Source organism: Engystomops pustulosus, chromosome 4 (genome assembly GCF_040894005.1).
Source record: "Engystomops pustulosus chromosome 4, aEngPut4.maternal, whole genome shotgun sequence".
Classification (NCBI taxonomy): domain Eukaryota; kingdom Metazoa; phylum Chordata; class Amphibia; order Anura; family Leptodactylidae; genus Engystomops; species Engystomops pustulosus.
Window position 1 is genome coordinate 165609571 of NC_092414.1, and position 23252 is coordinate 165632822.

General features: G+C 39.0%; 1 protein-coding gene across 1 annotated transcript in view; it reads left to right on the forward strand.

The window, feature by feature from the left end:
• Positions 1-20035, forward strand: part of LOC140125688 (aminopeptidase N-like) — a 45142-nt gene extending 25107 nt beyond the window's left edge. Inside the window, exons 9-20 of the mRNA XM_072144551.1 lie at positions 1266-1331; positions 2093-2271; positions 3298-3374; positions 6660-6793; positions 10398-10453; positions 13858-14005; positions 14781-14872; positions 15219-15326; positions 16272-16439; positions 17887-18027; positions 18493-18571; positions 19333-20035. Of these exons, the coding sequence (XP_072000652.1) occupies positions 1266-1331; positions 2093-2271; positions 3298-3374; positions 6660-6793; positions 10398-10453; positions 13858-14005; positions 14781-14872; positions 15219-15326; positions 16272-16439; positions 17887-18027; positions 18493-18571; positions 19333-19494 (1410 nt within the window). The 3' untranslated portion in view covers positions 19495-20035. The remainder of the gene's footprint in view (positions 1-1265; positions 1332-2092; positions 2272-3297; positions 3375-6659; positions 6794-10397; positions 10454-13857; positions 14006-14780; positions 14873-15218; positions 15327-16271; positions 16440-17886; positions 18028-18492; positions 18572-19332) is intronic.
• The last annotated feature ends 3217 nt before the right edge of the window (positions 20036-23252 follow it).

Sequence of the window (23252 nt, forward strand, 5' to 3'; positions counted from 1 at the left end):
ACATCTTCAATGAAGGCAAAATTACTCACGTCGGCAACAAAAATATAAATCTTGGACAACTAGCACTGAAAAAGGTCATTTTTATTGATGAATCCCATATTTTGTTCAAGGGTAAAGAGCAGTTGTTGTTAGAAGAAGCAAATATGAACCATTGTGAGCTGATCATATTCAACAAACTGTAAAACACCCTCAAAAACAGATGTTTTGAGGCTTCTTTACTGCTGATGGTACAGGGAGCTTATTTCCTGTTGATAGTGTGATGAATTCATCCAAATACATAGACATTTTAAAACGTTTTATTGTGCCATTCATGCGTCAATTTGAAGGGACATTCCAACAAGATTTGGCTCCATGCCACAATTCCACAAGTGTGGGAAGAAATTCCTGGAAGAAAATAAAGTAATAGTGCTGGACTGGCCTGACAATTCACCAGACTTAAATCCTATAGAAAATTTGTAGAGCATTGTGACGAGACGCCTTGGCAAAAAGGACTGTACAACCAAAGAACACATGATAAACTGTGCTATACATTTGTGGTACCATGATGAAAAATGTAAGCAAAACTTATGCAAAAACTTGGTAGAATCAATGCTAAAAAACATTGAAAATCTCATATCTGCTAAAGGAGGACATTTTTCTTACTAAAATTAGTATGTAACAGTGCATTATAACATTTTTTTTTCTTTGTCCTAATTAACGTGCTCATAATATTGGTGACCACAATATTCAAATAGTATATCTAGTAAGGCAAAAGCTTTTTTTTTCTTTGTATTTTCTGGCTGGTGGTTGCTACTCTTACCTATGTGCACCTATATAGGTACTTTTTAATGCACACTCAAAAAAGTTCATGTTTTAGCTTTTATATATTATTAAAGACGTTATAGAAACCAATTAAAACCTGGTTTTAAGCAACGTTTTTTTCTGTAACAGGGGACAGAGCTCAACCTCAGTATTGTACCCAGGATCTGAAGCAATAATTTGACATGCTGTTGACTTTCTTATACAGCATGTAGATGGGATTTTATAAATAAATACTATACTGGTACAATATTACAATGCTGACTTTCAGCCATAAAATCTGCATGGAGAATACAAACATCATATACTGTATCCATAATACAGAACACATGATGAAAACTATGTGTCCATACAGTAAATCTCTGATTTGTTATGGACTGTATGTATGACTTTATGTGGTGTCATTTAGTCTTGGTGTCCATAATTCAGATGTTGAAATTATCCTAATGTTCTTCCTTTTTCTCTAGGCCTATCTTAAAAAATTTGCCTACGAAAATACAGTGTATACAAATCTGTGGGATTCCTTACAAGAGGTAAGTTTAGTTACATACTCGATCTCTGACAATTCTAGTTACAGATTTTAGCAGCAAATATTAAGTCTTGTGGTTTCCTGTCATTTGCTGTAGGATGCATTAGCATAACCAGGAACAGGTGGGCAATGAGAGGAAATTGCGAGTATTAATGGATAGTTCTCATCCGGGGCAAAATACTGGAAACATTTAACCAATGACATTCTACATGTTCCCAGTCTTAGGCTGCCTCACACAACTTCTGCAAAAAATGGCCTTTAAAATGGAAGATAATGGCGTATCAGAGCCATTTATATCAGTCTGGAATCTGTTTTACATGGATTCTCATGAGCTAAAGTGTTCCATTAAAAGCGTTTACTTTTACTGTCTTTTTAAAAAAGGAAAGTAAAAAATGTTATCACAGTTCCGTTAAAAAACACTAGCATTAGTAAGAGGCAGTAGTAAGAGGCATGTGTACAGCCGGCAAGCTACTCGTTCTCAATCAAAGTAGTTTTTTACCATTTTAAATTGCAATCTGTTCTCAATTCTTAATAAAGTTGGCTCTGACAGATTATTCCCCTAAAATAACATATGAAATATCATTATTGTCATGCGACAAAGCACTTCCGTACTGAAGTAATAAGAATCCATACATAGTGAAGTAGTGGTTAGTGCTAGCTGCCGTAGACTTACCTACCTGGTGAGAGTCTGAGAGATCATCTAAAAGCATTTATTATTGCATTGATAAATAATTCCATTTCAATTCAATTTCTTTTCTGTTCTAGGCCTATGAGAATGAATCTAATAAAGTCTGGCTTCCAGATTCTATTGAAAATATCATGAACACATGGGTCTTGCAGATGGGTTTCCCAGTGGTGACAATAAATACAGCAGAAGGATCCATAACACAGAAGCACTTTCTTTTAGATCCAAACTCAACAGTCACTGCTGTATCTCCATTTAAGTAGGTTTATCTTATAAACAACTAAAAAAAAAAAAAAAATCAAAATATAAATTGTAATAATAAACAAACCCATAAAAGGGTTTTTCATGATCAAAAACAAAAAAATCTTAATGGGGACGGGGTAAAATAAGAACATATACTTATCCAGTTCTGACTCCAGGTTCCTGCATCACTCATACAGTGCTCATACAAGGATTGACCTCCTTGGATACGGTTCAACACTTCTGTTTTTCAGGGGATTTCACTTCCTTTGTTGTCCTTTGGCCCAATGAGGCCACTCATTCATTGACGTAGGTCCCATGACCTCCCTGGACTTTTCTGTCAGGTTTAGGCCCAAAACTAGTAGTACCAAAGAAGAATGGGAACCCAGCCTGACAGTTTTTGATAATCATGTTAAAATCTGCCCCCCCCCTTTAACGTTGCTCTGTCATATTGAAAAATGTCATATTGAACACACACACTTATAGATAGGCTTAACATAAATACTTTAAACAAGGGGTTGTATGGTTGCTGAGTTTAAAAGAATGGCGGGATTTATCATTGCAGTCACTTTAGTTATTTGTCTTCAAAATGTTGCAAAATGGGCACCAAATTTGCAACTTATTTCTTAAATTTCAACATTCTCCACTTTTCACTTCATCTTTCTCCAGATTTGTCACATAAAACCACATGTGGTATATGAGGTATAACTTTTCCACATTTCACAAAAATAGAGACAAAAAAGACTTCTGCCCTCCTAAAGTGCCAATGTAAAAAATGTCACCTTTATAAAGCCTCTATAATAAATGCAACATAAAATATACCAATATGCACTCAAAAACAGGAGTAAGATAATGAAATAAGATTTAATAAAATAAATCTAAACATTTTTGGCATCATTGTAGTAACTCACCGGCTTCTGTCAATACCTGTTTCTGTCGTCTTTACACTCTAAATAGCTGTGATTTTTGCAATGTCTGAATTCCCTTTGCATATTCACCATGTGTTACCAGCTTTATGTCTAACTTTATTTTTCACCTATTTCAGCTACATTTGGCAAGTTCCTATCACATACATCACCAGAGAATCTGGATCAGGAAACTATTGGCTGACAAGAGAAAGAGGTAAGACAATAATAAGTAATGCTGTGAAGTCACTTGATCATCTTTTTCAGCTCTATATACTTTATCACTGCACTGCACATTTTCTAAGGGCCATGTGCTAGTTTTCTGTCAGACTTTGCACATTGTTGTCATTGCAATCTGCTTGCACAGGTATTAGGCCCCTTCCACATTTGCGATGCAGATCACGTCAGAGTCTGATCAGGGTGCGATCAGGGTTTGGTCAGTGAAAAACGCACATTTTGCATCAGAGTGCAATCAATTTTCAGTCAGAGTTTGTTCAGTGTCTCAGTTTTTCACGCGCGTTTTCAATGCAATTTCAATGCAATTTCAATGCGTTTTTCACGCAGATCGTGAAATGGACTCAGGACTGGGCTCTATCTTTTCTGTGGCAATTGATGCATGAAAAACGCATTGCACTTGCATTGCACTTGCATGTGTCTCAGAGTGCAATGCGTTTTTGATGCGTCTCCATAGACTTGTATGGTGCGTTTTTCACGCGCGTGACTTGCAAAAGTAGAGCATGCCGAGATTTAAACGCACGTTAAAAAAAACGTGCGTGTGCGCGTGAAAAAAAGCACATTGATTACAATGGGTCAGACTGCAATGCAAGTTCTGCGCGTCAAAAGTATGCGCAGAACACGCGTGTGAAAAACGTAAGTGTGGAAGGGGCCTTAAAGAAATGTCTGAGATACATTTTTGGCGCGTGCTGGACTCCTTTTCATGCGACACAAATTTCTGCAGTGAAAGGGGCATTCCGGTGCTCAGTCGGACCTTGCACCACATTTAACATGCAAAGTCTGACATAAATGTGTTGCACGCCCCGTGCTAAAGGTGCATAAAAAAAAAATGGTGTGCTCTCTCGGAGTGTCTCCAGGGTAACCAGATTCATGAAAATTGTGAATCTGACGCACACTGCACATCACACAGGTTCTGCACAGAGCTTGCCAAATCAGTCCCTGTCCCCATGGGGCTCACAATCTAATCAACCTACCAGTATGTTTTGGAGAAAACCCACGCAAACATAGAGAGAACATACAAACGCTTTGCAGATCTTGACCTGGATTGGATTTGAACCCAGGACCCCAGTGCTAACCAGTGAGCCACCGTGCTGTCCCTAGTTCAGCTTGGTACTGTTGTTAGAAAATGTGCCCCATTGTTTATCTGTTTGCCATATGTAAAAGGGATTGTCCAGTTTCAGCTTCAACAACAGGTACAGGTTTGAAGCTTTATGTTAAATGACAGCAAGCAGAGATCTAGGAAACCATGAGGAAATGATACAGAAAGTATATTAGAAAATTGTATACTTTTTTTATGACACAAAAATATCAGAAATATGCAGAAAATGAACAATACTTTTAACTTTTTTTATGATCAAATAAGTTAGAACTATGGTTTATTTTGGAGATATGCAGATTTTGCAGGTTTTACAATTTAATCTATAGATGTGTGAATGACAAAAGTCTAGGACACTTACTGGGCTGTACTATGACTTCCTGCGGCAGTTACATAGTCTGGTAGAATTATGCCTGATCTGTTGAGGAAATAATCCCACCCTTGAGACTCAATATATGGGTCTAGCACAGGAATAATACAGGAATGTGTATGCCTTACAACTGTTCGATGAGCTACTGTAGCCTGCACCATGAAATGTTAAAAGCTTTAATGCTTCCCTGTGTGGCAGTGAGAGTTTTTACCTTAAAACTTTTAGAGCTAAGCTGCAGCCATGATTTAACAAGTTCATATAATTGTAGTCTAAAAAGTCAAGTTTTCATGTCCAAATTGCATCTGCATAGCACCCATTTCTTATGGATGCTCAAAGACTATATTCTATGGAAAATGGACAAAAAATGGCACTGTGAATGGACACAATGGCTCACATTTATTAAATTCTTTGCTCCAGTTTTGCACACACCTGTGCCCTTCGCCGTTCAGGTTCCCCCGCGACCCACATACTGGGTTGGGGGCCCACCCATGCCTCTTTGCGGGCCCTGGCTCCCCTCCCTGCCTTACCTGTCTGCGTTCCTGCTCCAGCAGCCTGGCATGCGCTTCCCTGCCTTCTAGGGCATTCGAACCGGCAATCACTTGTTTAAAGGGCCAGTGCACTGCTAATTGTTGCTGGCCATTCCCAGGAAATTCAGAAAAGCCGGCCTCTCCCAGCATTCCCCGCTGGATCTTTGTGCCAATGCCACTTAGAAAGCTATTTCGTGCCTTTTGCTGTGTTTCCGAATTCCCGTTGTGAGCCCGGTCCGTTATTGACTTTGATCCCGTGCTGCCTGTCCTGACCTCCTGCCTGTCCCCGACCACGAGTTTGCCTTATGGTTGTGTACCTCTCCTTGGTTTCCACTACAGACAAAGTCGTGCCTGTGAAACGACCTGGTGGTGCTACGCCGCAACAAGTCCAACCTGCTTTGCGGCGGGCTCTGGTGAAAACCGGGTATCACTTAGACTTCGGTCCCAGGTGTCGGTTTACGTCATCGTCCACAGTGGTACAGAGGATCCACTACCACTGATCCTGACACTGACTTTGCACTGAAAATATTGTGCAAATTGCTTGTACATGTATTTTAGAAGTGCCTGTGCCAGTTTTGTGTTGTGGCTGCACTGTGCAGCAAAAGGGGCGTTCTGGTGCACAGTTGGAACGTGCCACTATTCTGTTGGACGTACGGCACAATTGTGTATGTTTCACATTTCTGCAAAAATTAAGAAAGTGTGACAGAAAAAAAATGGTGCATTCTGCTGGAGTAGTGCAAGGGGTGCCAAATTCATGAAGACCGTGTGACACATTTCATGAATCTGGCGCACCCTGCACCTTCCACAGGCAAACTGCACATAGTCCAGGTTGCACTATTTTTGATAGATGTAGGCAAATGTAGGCATATGCAGGGTGCGCTGGATTATTGATTACTGGTGCATATATGCAATTATATGGGGCCCCCTGCACTGCCCTGCAAGTGTACACCAGTTTTTTTAGGTGCACCTTTAACATAGAGCGTGTAACCCAATTCTGTCAAGTTGCTCTATTGAATGTGTCACAAACTCCGACTAAGCACTAACATGCCCCCAACTAACACAGTGCAGCTGTGACACAAAACTGGCACAGACACTTCTTAAATACATGTGCAAGCTCCAAAAAACACTCTTTTCAGTGCAAAGTAAGATAGAAAACTGGCGCATCCAGAATAACAGATCTGGCCCAATGAATGTAGCCGTGCGCTGTCCCAGAAAAATAAAGCAGAAAGCCTTTTTTTATACTGTAGTGTATATGAGTGTTTTCTTGCTTTTCAGACACAAATTCGACATTCCAATTATCGGGAGACAACTGGCTGCTTGCAAACATACATGTAACTGGATACTACAGGGTTAACTATGACGATGGAAACTGGAACAAATTGTTTCAACAGCTGGACCAAGACCTAAGTGTGAGTATTATCAGTATTAATGGGGAGGACAAACCAGTGTGTAAAAAAAAAATACTTTCAGTTTAATGGGGGACATGTATCTTTATTTCTGCTATTCAAATTGACTAATTTTTGAGACTTTTGTCATTTTTGTGACTTTTCACTGCGACTGTCGTGTTTCAAGTAAACCTTTGTCTGCACATTGTGCAGTGTGCCTTACGTATCTTTATTTTTGTGCGACTTTTCACTTATGTATTACTTTTTTTGCTTATTTTTGCGACTTTTGAGAAAGGAAGAATTTTTTTTCATGGACCCTTTTTTAACATGTAAATTTGAATTATTTCACATGCTTAAATCTTTAAAATTTTGCCCTTTACCTGTTTTTTTTTTTTAATTCATAAATAGGTTTTAAAATTTTTTTAATTTATTAAATTACTTCTAAGGGTGAGGTCACACTTGGTATTTTGGTTGCATTTTGAAACAACAGCTCAGGAGAGGTGATTTGCCTAATTACATTACTGTTAACATTTGCATTTAAAAAATGCATGTGGTAACACAGCATTAACACATATGTTAACAATGCGTTAGCATGTGCGTTTTGTAAATGCAAATGTTAACAGTAATGTAATAAGTCAAATCACCTCTCCTCAGCTGTTGTAATGTCTTTCAAAACGCAATGAAAACGCAACCAAACAACATGGCAAGCTCTGTGTAGGGCTGCGTAATCTGTGTGCGCTATATAAATAAAGTAATTATTATTAGTATTATTATTATTTAACATGTGACCTCACCCCTAACACCATGTGTGACTGCAGCCTCATATGTCGTCATCTCCCTGGTGTGTGACTACAGTGCATAAAAATGCAGGACACTGCCTCAAATCCAAAATTTACAGTAGTGTCCACTCCTGCATATAACTCCTCACGTGGCTTGTGTACATGAGGATTTGAGACATTTGCAACAAAAAGTCTCAAAAAGAAGCCAAAACTTGCACCTGACAGGCTGGGCAAAACTGAACATGTATCATATGAAAAAAGACATGATCATACATAAGGCACAACAAAGACCTTCCTCATGTCTCAATTATACAACAAAGAAAAAAGAAACTATGATATATGTGCCCGAATGAAAAAAGCATAAAATCTAATTTCTAAAATATGTGCAACAACTGACCCGTTTGTCAGCGGCGTGTCAGGTTTGCTCAAGTGCCAATGACAGTAGCAAACGCTGCCCAATTTCAGACATGAAAAGAAATAGGAACTGAACCCCCTAAAATTAGCAGCTCAGGCACTAGGACAGCACACAGGTCCATCAAAACCATGTCCCTATGTATGAGCCATTAGAAATACATGGGGATATGTTCGGGAGCCTATAGTCTGACAAAACACAAATGTCATCGAGAAGTCAATGAATTCAGTAACCGTTCATGATCAACACAGAAAGTTAAAGTATACGAAATCACTTATCTGATACTATAGTATAACAGTCATTTATGACAATTTAGTATAATGTGTTTGGGGGGGATGTGGTAAACATTTTCCTAATATGTTTAATTAACAAATTCTGGTAAGTTTGTAAAAAACATCAAGCTGCTCCTTCCCATAGAGGCCAGTATTCCTGTCTGTACAGTGTGCACCTATGGAAACTGCATGAGCCCACATCTAATTTCCCTGTGTTTGATTAAACATCTCTGAGATGGGAAGATTAACCCCTAAACTTTCAGCTTGATCTTTGACAATACTGCTCATAGTATACTATAGCCAGGGAGAGAGCATAACACTCACAACTGTGTAACAAACAGGAGAGGAGAAATGTAGAAGTAACATTGTAACATTGTAGAGTTGTGTTGTTTTGCCTTGGCTGACAGTAGATCGCTATAAACTTTCATCATGGCAGTCTCAGTGGAGTGATTGGGTTGAAAATCAGATTGTAGTTTGTCAAGGAAAAAGTTGGATGAAAGGTGGAAAGATAACGGACATGGACATGTTGTTCTAGGAGTTTTGAACCAAATGGAAGTAGTTAAATAGAGCGATAGTTTAGCGGAGTAGATGGGTCCAGAGATGGCTTCTTTAGGATGGGTGTGACCAGTGTCGGACTGGTGTACCTTGGGCCCACCAGAGAAAATTTTTTGGGGGGCCCACCCTTCATGTAATAAGAAAGACTACCAGACTACTCCTAATTGAAGTGTAAATCACGTTCTATCACACATAAGACACCCAGAGCCAGAATCGAGGTCCATACATAACTGCAGCATTCAGCCAAGGTTGCAGCCATATATGCGTCCCCACAATGGCAGTGTGAATGCACCCTAACTGTGTCCAATCATCGCTGGGAAAACATCTTATTATATTACAGTGTACTGTGCCTGTAGCTCCATGTGTTTCTGTGTACTGCTCCTGTAGCTCCATGTATGGCTGTGTACTGCTCCTGTAGCTCCATGTTTGGCTGTGTACTGCGGCTGTAGCTTCTTGTATGGCTGTGTACTGCGGCTGTAGCTCCATGTATAGCTGTGTAGTGTGGCTATAGCTCCATATGTGGCTGTGTACTGCTCCTGTAGCTCCATGTATGGCTGTGTACTGCTCCTGTAGCTCCATGTATGGCTGTGTACTGCGGCTGTAGCTCCATGTATGGCTGTGTACTGCGGCTGTAGCTCCATGTATGACTGTGTACTGTGCCTGTAGCTCCATGTATGGCTGTGTACTGTGCCTTTAGCTCCATGTATGGCGGTGTACTGCTGCTGTAGCTGCATGTATGGCTGTGTGCTGCTCCTGTAGCTCCATGTATGGCTGTGTACTGCGGCTGTAGCTCCATGTATGGCTGTGTACTGCAGCTGTAACTCCATGTATGGCTGTGTACTGCGTCTGTAGCTCCATGTATGGCTGTGTACTGCGGCTGTAGCTCCATATATGACTGTGTACCGTGGCTGTAGCTCCATATATGACTGTGTACTGTGGCTGTAGCTCCATGTATGGCTGTGTACTGTGCCTGTAGCTCCATGTATGGCTGTGTACTGCTGCTGTAGCTCCATGTATGGCTGTGTACTGCTGCTGGAGCTCCATGTATAGCTGTGTAATGCTCCTGTAGCTCCATGTATGGCTCTGTACTGTGGCCGTAGCTCCATGTATGGCTGTGTACTGTGTTTGTAGCTCCATGTATGGCTGTGTACTGTGCCTGTAGCTCCATGTATGGCCGTGCAACAGGGTTGCAGATTGGATATCCTGGGTGGGTTGCAGGGGGTGAAGGTTGAAACTTTTGCTGATGCTGTATATTTTGTTTGAGGCAAATGAGGCAAATTAAGTGTGAGGTAAATTCCTTAGCTGAAATGATAGAGGGTGGGTAGAGGTGCCAGAGGATGGGTATTTTTTTTGGGGGGTTGTGAGATATAGAAGGTCTAAGAATAATGAAGTAGTCGTGTTTGGCAGATACAAGTGCATTTCTACTAATGCCGTTCAGCACTCCTGTCACTTTGCCTCAGATGTTTTGTGAGGTCGCTGTGCCAGTGTTGTTATAAGACGGTTACCACAATCACAGTGCCTGGATCTGAGTAAGTGCCCCTGGTTTTTCATGCTGGATTTTTTATGGTGGAATTCCTGTAAGTAACAGGACACAATTCTTGCTTTTGCAGGCCATTCCTATTATCAACCGAGCCCAGATCATTGATGATGCATTTAATTTAGCCAGGTGAGTAATGGATCTCTATTGTGTCACTTGTCTAATATCCTGGTGCACATTTACTAAGGTCCTTGCGCCAGTTTTCTGTCAGACTGCACATTCTTTTATGTGCAAACTTCTTGCACATGTATTTAAAAAGTGTCTGCACCACCGATGTGTCGCACGTGACCCTTTTGTGTTGTGGCTGCACTAGTCTTTAACTATTATTCAACACAAATTGTGTCACTGAAGGGGGTGTTCCGGTGCTCAGTCGGACTGTGCACCACATTTATCATGCAGAGTCCGACAAAAGTGTGTCACACCCCCCAAGTTATACAAAAAAGGTGCACTCTATGCAGAGGGTACCAGATTCATTATGAACCTGCGCCACAATTCATCTATATGTCGCCCTCTGTACACAACACCGGCAAACGCCACATAGTACAGACTGCACTGTTTTTAGTAAATGTGGTCCATTGTGTTTAATTATGAGACAAATCTTTAAAACAATGCAAATGTCAAACTGCAAGCTGTGCAGATGATAAGTATAGTATTTAACCCCTTAATGACCGCCCTATCGGGTTTTTACGGCGGTCATTAAGGGTACTTCTTCTGATGCGACGCCTTTCTACGGCGGCGCATCAGAAGAAGTTTTCGGGACACCGGGTCTCGCTGGTGCCGGTGTCGGGCTGTGATATCACAGCCCAGACCCGGCACTAACACCCGGGATCGGAAAAACTCCGATCCCGGGTGTTTAACCCCTTGCACGCCGCGGTCAAGCATGACCGCGGCGTGCAAGTGTGTCCCCCGTGGATCGGACCCCCCCGGTGTGCTTACCGGGGGATCCGATCCCTCCTGCCGCTGCCCCGGGTTCCGACGAGTGACCCGGGGCTGTCGGCTCCTCTTCTCACCGGGTCCTGCCTTCCTGGCAGGACCCGGCTGTAAGTAACTGAGCATGCGCAGCATGCTCAGTTACTTTCACTATACACTGCAATACAAGTGTATTGCAGTGTAAAGGCTTGAATAAGCGATCGGATGATCGCTTATTCAAGCCAAGAAGTAGAAAATGTAAAAAAGTAAAAAAAAAAAAATTAAATCTTTTTATAATATAATTAAATAAATAAATAAAATAAAAGTCCCATAATCTCCCCAGTAACACATAAAATGCAAATAAAGTATATAAAACACAAAACACGTACATATTTGGTATCACCGCGTCCGTATTAATCTGTACAATAAATCTAAATCAATATTGAACCCGCTCGGTGAACTACGTAAAAAAAAAACTCGAAAAACTTCCCATAATATACAATTTTTCATCAAACACCATCACAAAAAATGTTCTAAAAAGTGATCAAAAAAAGTTACGGTACCTAATATGATACGACTGAAAAGAACAACTGTTTTCGCAAAAAATAAGCCCTCAACCAGATCTGACAACAGAAAAATACAGAAGTTATGGCCCTGAAAAGTTGTCAATAGTAAAAACAATGCGATTTTCTCCAATATTGGTTTTGCTCAGGAAAATTGAGCAAAATAAGAAAAACTATATAAATGAGGTATCACCGCGTCCGTATTAATCTGTACAACAAAATCTAAATCAATATTCAACCCGCTCGGTGAACTACGTAAAAAAAAAACTCGAAAAACTTTCCATAATATACAATTTTTCATCAAACACCATCACAAAAAATGTTCTAAAAAGTGATCAAAAAAAGTTACGGTACCTAATATGATACGACTGAAAAGAACAACTGTTTTCGCAAAAAATAAGCCCTCAAGCAGATCTGACAACAGAAAAATACAGAAGTTATGGCCCTGAAAAGTTGTCAATAGTAAAAACAATGCGATTTTCTCCAATATTGGTTTTGCTCAGGAAAATTGAGCAAAATAAGAAAAACTATATAAATGAGGTATCACCGCAATCGTAGTGAACCAGAGAATAAAGATAAAATATTATTTTTATGTTACGGTGAGCGGGGGGGGGGGAAATGCTCACAATCCAAAATAAAAATTGATGATTTTGTTTGTGTCCCCCTTGAAATAGTTAATAAAATCTCATGAATAAGCTTTAGACTCCCAAAATAAATTATTTATACATTGTATCTCATCCCATAAAAAATAAGCCCTCATATGATCGCATTACCAAAAAAAATAAAAATTTATAGGTCGTACAATGTGACAATACAAATCTGCTGTGGACGGCGCCTCCATTCATTGTATGCTCGGCCGTGCGCCCGTACAGCAGTTTACCACCACATATGGGGTATCAGTACACTCGGGAGGAATTGGGCATCAAGCGTTGCAGTGCGTTTCATCATTTAATTTATTCTGAAAATGTCAGTTTTGGCCTAAATGAATGTATTTCCAAAAAAATTCCATAGTTTCTAAATCGCAGGTCCATATTTTTTAACCCATGTGAAACACTTAAAGGGTTAATGGACTTAATAGAAGTTGTTTTACATACGTTGAGGGGTGAAGTTTCTATAGTGGGGTAATTTATGAGGTTTTACTATTATTTAGGCCTCTCAAAGTCACTTGGAAGCCGAGTTGTCCCTCAAAATGTGAGTTATGGCAATTTTCATGAAAATAAGAAAAATCGCACCTAAAGTTCTGCACCTCATAACATCCTAGAAAAATGACCGGAAGCATAAAATATCATCCCAACATAAAGCAGATATTCTGTAAATGTTAATTATCAAACTTTTTGGGTAGTTTTACTTCCTGTCTGGAAACCAGAACATTTCAAACTTGGAAAATGAAGAATTTTTACAAACTTTTGCCAAATTTTCACTTTTTTTCAGAACGAAACGCAAAACGTATCACTTAAATTTTATAACTAACATGAAGTACAATGCGTCACGAGAAAACATTCTCAAAATCACCCGGATATGTTAAAGCGTTCCGAAGTTATAACCAATTATCGTGAGACATGTCAGATTTGAAAAATCGAGTCTGGTCATTGAGCTGAAAACTAGTGTCGGTGATAAGGGGTTAAATAAAATGTTTCTTAGGCAGTACTTCCTTTCTTTACGCTTTTAGCAGTATCTAAATCAGGTTTCCCTCATGAACCCACATAGACAGCTGATACATATGGCCTCTCACCTTTCTATTAGAACTGAATCACCTTTTTGGTTATTATCCAATGTCATGTCACAAGGCTTCTTAAAAGCCAGACATTGATGCATAGGGAGGTGACTTATGTGAGGTGCTACCAGACTTATGTGAGTTTTCTTTTACTCATCTCAGAAAATATATTTGCATATTCCTTACCCAGATAGAGCATACATTGCCTGTAAGTATAGCCTGAAAAGTCAATGTACATTGTGGACAGTAGGGGAAGCAGCAGATAGGTCACAGCTTTGATAGCACATTGTTAAGAGTTTACCCACTAAGCAATCAATGTGGGTTTTTCAATTTCTTCTTTTTTCCAGAGCCCAGATAATACAAACTACGAAAGCACTAGAAACAACTAAATTTCTGGTCAAGGATGTGGAGTACATGCCTTGGCAGGCCGCTATCAATGGTCTCAGTTACTTTACTCAGATGTTTGATCGCTCAGATGTGTACGGACCAATGAAGGTAAGTCTGTCCTTATTACCTTTACTGTTATCAAAGTAAAAAGGTGAATTTATAAATTTAATAGCTAAAAAAACTTTTGAGAAATCAAAGAGTAAGTTGGGAAGGTTGTCACCAAAGCCAGTAGTACATACCCATCAGAATGGTCTGGATTCACTGTCTTGTAATTTCTGCCATATTCCTACTATTTGTTTTCTGCAGTTCAAACTGTCAGGCTGAGACATTCCATCTGGTGCTTTTCAGTCTAGTCTGAACAGTGTTCTATTTCTGGACTGCCGGCTCTCTGCAACCCTTGCAGGTTCAGGTTTAGGCTCTCTCACTCCCCTTTGTGTTATTTATTTATGTGTGTATATGTGTGTGTGTATATGTATATATATATATATATATATGTATATATATAAAATTATATATACAGGCAGTCCCCTACTTAAGAACACTCGACTTACATACGACCCATAGTTACAAATGGACCACTGGATATTGGTAATTTATTGTACTTTAGTCCTAGGCTACAATGATCAGCTGTAACAGTTATCAAAGGTGTCTGTAATGAAGCTTTATTGTTAATCCTGGTTATAATGACAACCCAACATTTTTGAAATCCAATTGTCACAGAGACCAAAAAAGTTCTGGCTGGGATTACAATGCTAAAATATACAGTTCCGACTTACATACAAATTCAACTTAAGAACAAACCTACAGACCCTATCTGCCTGTAATACAATAAAAGCTGATATCGATAAATACCAATGTGAATTTTGTAAAATGTCTTTCACAGACTTATTTAAAGCAGCAAGTTACACCATTATTTGAATATTTTAAAAACAAGACAAATAATTGGAATGAAAGACCTGCAACTTTAACAGAACAGTAAGTACAATTACTATAAAACTTCAATTCTAATCACAGTTGTTATGTTCCTTCCCACTAATAGGTTATTATGAACCTAACTGAGCTTTAGAAATAAAGGACAAAAGTAAAATAGATTTTTAGTGCATATATTACATGACTCTTTGTCTGGTGTATTCTGCCAATGCTTTTAGAAGCCAATTAGAATTATGATTTGTGCAGTATGGCACCAGCTATAGCCTCTATACAGGACACATTATAAGGCTGACTGATGGGATTTAACATATAATTTAATGGTATTAATATATGGTATTGTTATACTATGAATCATTAAGTTTCCGTCTTTATTATATTTTTTTATCCACAGATACAATGAAATCAATGCAGTCAGTATGGCTTGTAATTATGGAATCAAAGACTGTGGAGATCTGGCCTTAAAGCTCTTTAATGAGTGGAGGACTGGAGGAAACAATGGGTAGGTATAAACTTAAAAGTTGGATTTATTATACAAAAAAAATCCTTATAATTTGAAAGTAGGATTAAATGTTGCTTGTTCCACACTGTCCATGGTCTGGATTTAAAGCTCAACATAGACAATTAACCCACCTCTAAAAGTCCCTTACAGTTAATGGTTTCTCATCCCTAAAATGTCTGGAAATCAATAAACATATGAAGGAAATCCAGATAATTTTTGAATATTGCATATTTTTTTAGGTAAATCAGCAATATACAAGAGTCTTGCAGTTATAGTCCATAATTGACACAAATATGATCCTCTTCAGTCACATATACACATATATTATAGGCATAAGATTTAGAGTCCATAATCAATTTACCTTATTGATTGTAAGCTCATTTCCATTATTTCCTCTCATTGATTGTAAACTCATTCCCATTGTTTCATCTCATTGATTGTAAGCTTATTCCCATTGTTTCATCTAGCCATGCCATTACACTGTCATAATGTGACAGATATATATACCGGTATATATATATATATATATATATATATATATATATATATATATACAGGGATGAACCAAAACTGCAAGAGGTGAGCTATAGAACGGTGCCCCCTCCGCCTCATCCAGAAATAATATATCAGCTTATTTTTTCAGCAAGTGGGTTCTCCATGCATTGTCATTGGGTGTGAAGATCCATTATTTTAGGTGTCAGATCGTGCTTTATTTCAGGTGACTACTCCCCTGATGCTGCCCCCCATATTACTATGGTTAGTGCTACCTGAGGCAAGAGACTCAACTGGCCTCATGGTTGGTGCACCGCTACAGATAGACTGTAGGCAGCTCTTGTCCAGACTAAATGCTGTGTAGTGTTTAGTTCTACCACATGGTCCTTAGTGAAATAGTAATCTTTATCTGTAAACACTCAGTAATGTTATTTTCTCTGTCTGTTCAAACAGTATTCATCCAAATCTGAGGTCCACCATTTATTGCAATGCCATAGCAGTAGGGGGAGAAGAAGAATGGAATTTCTTATGGCAAGAGTTCACAAAAACGACTAATGCTCAAGAGGCTGACAAACTGCGAGCAGGTCTGGCGTGCAGTAGAGAACCCTGGATCCTGAATAGGTAATAGAAATGGAAAATCTGAGACATTTTCTTTAGTAGTTTCCCATCCTTAAGCTGACATGCTTTTAAAGGAACGTCTCCAATAACAAAGTCAAATGTTTTTGCTTTAATAGCGAGCACAAGTTGACTTGGGCTTTTTTAGTGGTTGTAATAATCAGTAATAAGAGCACCTTCAAGTACTGTACCTTGCTAAATAGGGCCATTTGGCTCTTTATGGAGACATATTCCCTTTCCTGACCTGCTGTCTAAAAACACACTTTAACCCTTTCATGTTGCAGCCTTTTTTCATTCATTTTTCATTCCCCACCTTCAAAAATCTATACATTTTTCATGTACGGAACTGTGTGAGGGCTAATTTTCTGTGTAACAAATTGTATTTCTCAGTGATGGCATTATTCCATGCCGTATACCAGGAAGCTGGAAATAAATTCCAAATGTGGTGACTGTGTGAGCTTTTGATCACTTTTTATTAACTTTTTCTTGTGTAAAATGGCGTAAAAGTGGCGATTCAGACATTTGGGCACTATTTTTTACGTTACGGAGTTCAACAGTGCGAAAAATCGGGGAGAATTGAATATTAATGTTTTTAATTTTTTTAACTTTTTAAAAAAATGTTACTAATTTTTAATTTTTTTAGACCCCCTGGGTACTTTAACCCTAGACAGTTTAATCATTCCTACCATAGACTGCAGTGCAGTAGTATTTTTACACATGATTTATTACAATGTGCCCATGGCACACTGTAACAACTCTGTACAAAATGAACAGCATGATGTGGAGCGACGGTTAAAAACAAGAGGCCCAATCACCTCTGGATTTCTGTTGCTGTCAGCAGCTTTCAATATGCGTCAATATGTAGCAAATCCCACATCTGTATGACAATCCCTCTTCATACATTATTTCATTATTTACAGCTCCATGGCGTAATAGCAGGTTAAGGAGGTTAAAGCACTCTCTAAGATAACCTTGTTTCTTTCTGCTGCGGCTCCTTTGATCACCTGCAAATTTTCGTTTTAAGGCCACCAACATTTCCTAGGACTATATCCACACTATGCTTCAGTAGTCTGAGTGTGTTTGATACTATGAATGCCCAGTGGTGCAAGTGGGAGTTTGAAAAGCTGGTGACCATTTTACAGTAACAATAAAAGAGATAGAAATTGGATGAAGATAACAAGGAAATTTTACTTTTTCAACATAATTTAACTGCGTGCAAAGGGAGGATTTGAACTGTGGTAGGCTTTATGACATATGTGGTTTCTCTTTATGGCATAAATGGGTGACTCTTTTGAAAAGAAAGTAGGCATGCATGCATGTATGTATGAAGAATTCACTTTTTCAGTTAAAAAAGTAAGATTTTTGTAATAAATGTGGAACATAATGCACACATGTTGGTATAAGTATATAGAATAAAGATTTGTTCTCATAAGTTCCTACTTACAATTCACAGACTCCTGGAATATGCCTTGGTCGGCAACAAAATCCGCAAACAAGATATGCTTACCACAATTACCAATGTTGCTAATAATGTGATTGGCCAAGCCCTTAGCTGGGACTTTGTTAGAGCAAACTGGGGAACCCTTGTTAAAGAGTAAGTAAAGACTGTTATAACTTTTCTAGCGCCATAGTGTCTATGTCAATAAACTAGGGAACTAACCAATCCATCTGAATATATACGAACACATGGCTATTGGTAGGAGAGCTTTACTAAGCAAAGTGCACCAGAATTTGGGTGTAATGTGTTCCTGTTTAGACACTTTTTAAATTCTTAAACAAATTTCCCATTATGCTTTTAGAAGAGTGGTGAACACAAAGTTATCATTTAAGTGACCATGACTAAGTGACCATGTCATGATCCAGCAGAAACATCATATCATGTTTTAATACTTTCTTACTTGGCAGTGTTAGTGAATTTGCCATAGTGTCTGAAAGGAAAAATTAAATGATAAATCTTATTTTTATAACTTATTTATTTTTAAATGTATTTACACATTTATTATATGCTCCATTTATTTACTTATTCATTTCGATTCATTCCTTGACTTGTTTTTGCTAGAATTGGAGCTGGAATGTCCTTTGGTAATCTGCTTAATGGAGTCACCAGAAGATTCTCCACAGATTTTGAGTTGCAGCAGGTAAGTAGAAATATTTCTAGTACACAGTCTACAATCTATTGTTGGTTGTTTTTGCAATATTTCTAGTTTATTGAATTAAATGAAAAAAAAAACCTTCCACTAGAAGGAGTTCATAAAATAAAAACCATATATACTCGAGTATAAGCCTAGTTTTTCAGCACAAAAAAATGTGCTGAATACCCAAACTCTGCTTATACTTTCCGTCTTCCCCCGCTGCTGGCTATATACAGGGGCAGGGGGCTGGCTATATACAGGGGCATATGGGCGGCAGGCTATATACTATGGGGCAGGATCCGCAGGCTATATACTGGGGAGGCTTTCCCAGTATCGCAAAGATATATGACTCTCCTGAAAGCTGCTGGAGATGTGGAGAGTCCGGTATTATGCACCATATGTGGTGGAACTGCCCCCCTCTACGGGCTTTATGGAAGAAAATAGGAACTATAATTTCTAATATATGCGGATAGCCTGTTATTCTAAACCCTCAACTTGCACTATTCTCCATTATGTTCTTGTTATTGTTATATAACTGGTTTCAACGCCTAATTCATACTGAGTCCTGTATACATCAAGCATATTGAAACTCCGTTTCCAATGAATATACAAGACTATACTTTGTATTTGAAACAAAAAACCTTCAATTAAAAATATGAGACAAAAAACCATATAGGAACTTATAATAGATTTATGTCCTCTGTGTCAGTGTCAACCAATTATTTTCTGGTTACCAATCAACATCTGTCTTTACTTGTTTTTTTCAGCTCATACAATTTAAACAGTTTAATACTGATAACAACGTTGGATTTGGCACTGCATCTCGTACTTTGGACCAAGCCATAGAGAAGACACAAGCTAATATCATCTGGGTACATGAGAACAAAGCTGATGTTAAGCAATGGTTTCAGGATGCAATAATTCCTTGAAAACACAAGAAAAGCAGCATTGCCTTGTGAAGAACAAGTTTACAAACTTAATGTGCCACCTACTGGACCTGGACCTGCTTATTGCTCAAAACACTGTAAAAAATATATATGTAAAAAGTGATACCTCAGAGCAGTGATATATACCGACTAAATTCCTACAGTTAGTTTATTATTCATCAGGTTTCTATGAATTTATTTTCTGTAGTGACTGAGAAACCAATATTTGACTAACTTTCTATTTCCTTATCTATGCATTTAGCTTTCAAAGAGTCTCCATATACTGGTCAAGGTCTAATTGTTCAGTCATGTTCAGCCTGTCCTCATCTATAAAACATGATTGGGAGGAAGTTAAGATACAAAAATGTTAACATCCAGTATATTCACTTAGAATAAAATTAATATGTTTTTTATGAAGAGGGATAAGGGGGATTATTTTTAGACAGTCTTTTCTCTTGTATCTCTTGTAACTACTGATCTGATAATCATATTTGCTCCATAAACCCAAAAAACTTTAGAGGCCACAAATTAATTTTTCATACAACCCATATATTAACTACCTTTATTTATATCTTATAAATTTTGCTGTAAATAAGAGATTTTTTAATAAGCATTTAATTAATACTGTGAATAAAGATTTTTGCTTCTATAGTGTGGTTTTCTATGTAAAAATAAATGAGTTTTAACTGTAAAAAAGTAAAAAATATATAAGAATAGTATTACAAATACTGGTCAAAGCCAAGAGGACAACACAATACAGAATCAAGAGACAAGTGGATGGTCAGAAGACAAAAGGTCAAAGAATCCAAAACACAGAAGCACAGTAAACACTAGGAAGCTCAATATAAGATGTATGGTCAGGGCCAGATCAAGGGTTCCAGCGGTATGGAGCAGCTCATTTAGGATTGGGCACCCCCAACTCGGCAGCCGATATGGGGCCCCCTCCCAAAACAATATATGTAAAAAGATATCACATAGTTACACAGTTTCAAAGCTCTAGAGATATTAGAAATAATGGTATCTTTAGTTTTAGATAAATTCCTACCTTTAGGAACCATAAGACCAATATTCCAAACAATAGCTCTACAATTTGCAAATGATCCCTTGAAACTGACCCACAGGATTAGCACAACGTGAACAGTATTACCAATAATTTACCAACAATAAACTCCATTTATCTCCATTGATCTTTAACCATATTGTTATTATATATTTATAATACTGCATTGCTAAATGATAATCTACGCGCAGACCAGTATTTGCCACCATATAGCTACCGTATTGTAGTAGACACTAGTCCTGCACAGAGGCTGCAGTGTAATCCAATGACTTACAGGTGACGTCCCTGATGTTGTCTCTTCCCTTCTGTCTGATCCTCCAGACAGCCACAACTTATCTCTGCATGTTTATAAAACAGACCTGGTTGGCATCATCCAATATACTCCTCATACCTGACCCTCGCATGCACATCTGACCACACTGTGCCCCCACATATATTATATATACCACCACTAATATCACTGTGCCCCCATATATCATATATACTCCTCACACCACAACTGACCACACTGTACCCCCCACATATATATACTCCTCACACCACAACTGTTCACACTATACCCCTAAATATAGCATATTTACCCCTCATGCCACAACTGACCACACTGTGCCCCCACATATATTATATACCCCTCACACCACAACTGACCACACTGTGCCCCCACATGTATCATATATATATACCTCACACCACAAATGACCACACTGTGCCCCCCACATATATCATATATACCCCTCACACCACAATTGACCACACTCTGCCCCCTCATGTATCATATATACACCTCACACCACAAATGACCACACTGTGCCCCCACATATATTATATATACCCCTCACACCACAATTGACCACACTGTGCCCCCTCATGTATCATATATACACCTCACACCACAAATGACCACACTGTGCCCCCCACATATATCATATATAACCCTCACACCATAACTAACCACACTGTGCCCTCAAACATATCATATATACTCCTCACAGCACAACTGACCACACTGTGCCCCACATATATCATATATACCCATCACACCAAAACTGAGCACACTGTACCTCCACATATATCATATATAGCCCTCTCACCACAAGTGACCACACTGTACATACATAATCCATTATGCAGGTTCCCCCATAGTACTTCATTAGGTAAGTCTCCCCCTTAGTATTTCATTAGGCAGGGCTCTCCTTGAATAAATCATTAGGTAGGTCCTACCTATTAGGCAGAGGGGTTAATACACACACAGTGATGTTCCAGCACAAGAGGCTGATACACACACACAGTGATGTCTCAGCACAGGGGGTTAATACACACACAGTGATGTCCCAGCACAAGGGGGTAACACACAAACACGGTGATATCACAGCACAGGGGGTTAATACACAACAACAGTGAAGTCACAGCACAGAGGGTTAATACAAACACACAGTGATTTCATAGCACAGAGGGTTAATACACACACAGTGATGTCACAGAACAGAGGGTTAATACACACACAGTGATATCACAGAACTGGGGGTTAATACACACACAGATGTCAAAGAACAGGGAGTTTTGCAAACAGTGAAGTCAAAGCACCAGTGTTATAAATAAGAAGGTGCTGAAAATCATAACAATAACTGATAACAATAACCCCACACCCCAATGCTGGCTCACTATGGAGACTATGAATATAACAGTACATGTACAATACAAGCTGAAAGCTGTCTCACACTAGAAGGTTAATCTGTGAGTACAATACTGATCTGACGCAGGCAGAAGTGGCATCTAGTACCTCCCAGGTGACATGTCTCCTCCTTCAGGGCCAGAATCATTGTAACTTATGGCTGAAGAATTTTCCACCAGATGTCTTCTGCTCCTGGCAGCACATGCCCCACACTGTGCAACTAAAAATACCACAGTTACTCACAGTATAATGGCACCTGGATAACAGAAATAAGCCTCACCACCCCAAATATACCCCATAATAAAACCTCTGTGTCCCCTGGATATATTACTCTACTACAGACCCTGAATAATACTGTACCCCTAATTATATATATAACCCTCCCAATTACACAATATATGGTTCCCCCATGGCTTAATTTATACATAGACCCTTTTAATGAATTAATTTAACTATGTATGGCCCTTTCTAATATATTGGCGTGCCACATGAATTTTAGGGCCTGGCCCCCTCAAGTAATTATCTAATATACTGCCACAAAAAATGTGCTGAAAAGCCTCACCTCGGCTTATACATGAGTCAATGTAAAAAATAAACTTACATACTCACCTTCCTGCACCCCTGATGCCCGGTGCGGCTCCCCGATGCTTGGCGCAACTCCTCTTCTGTCTTCTCCGCAATGCTCCATGCCCCGCAGCTCCTCTTCTGTCTTCTCTCTGCTGTAACAGCCGGCAGAGAAGCGGCATATACTATGCCGTCATCACCGGCCGCATCATAGTGTGCGCCGGCTGACAGAGTGGATGGCCGCAGCACGGCCAGCTGTTACAGCAGAGAGAACACAGAAGAGAAGGTGTGGGGACCGCAGCATCGCAGAGAAGACAGAAGAAGAGCCGCGACGAGCATCGCTACCACCCAAAGGTGAGTTTGTAAGTTTATTTTTTTATTTTTTTTGTTTGAAAACTGTTTTTATTGAAGCACAGAAAATAAAAATCAGATACATTATATCGCACATCTTGTGGCTCTTTTTTA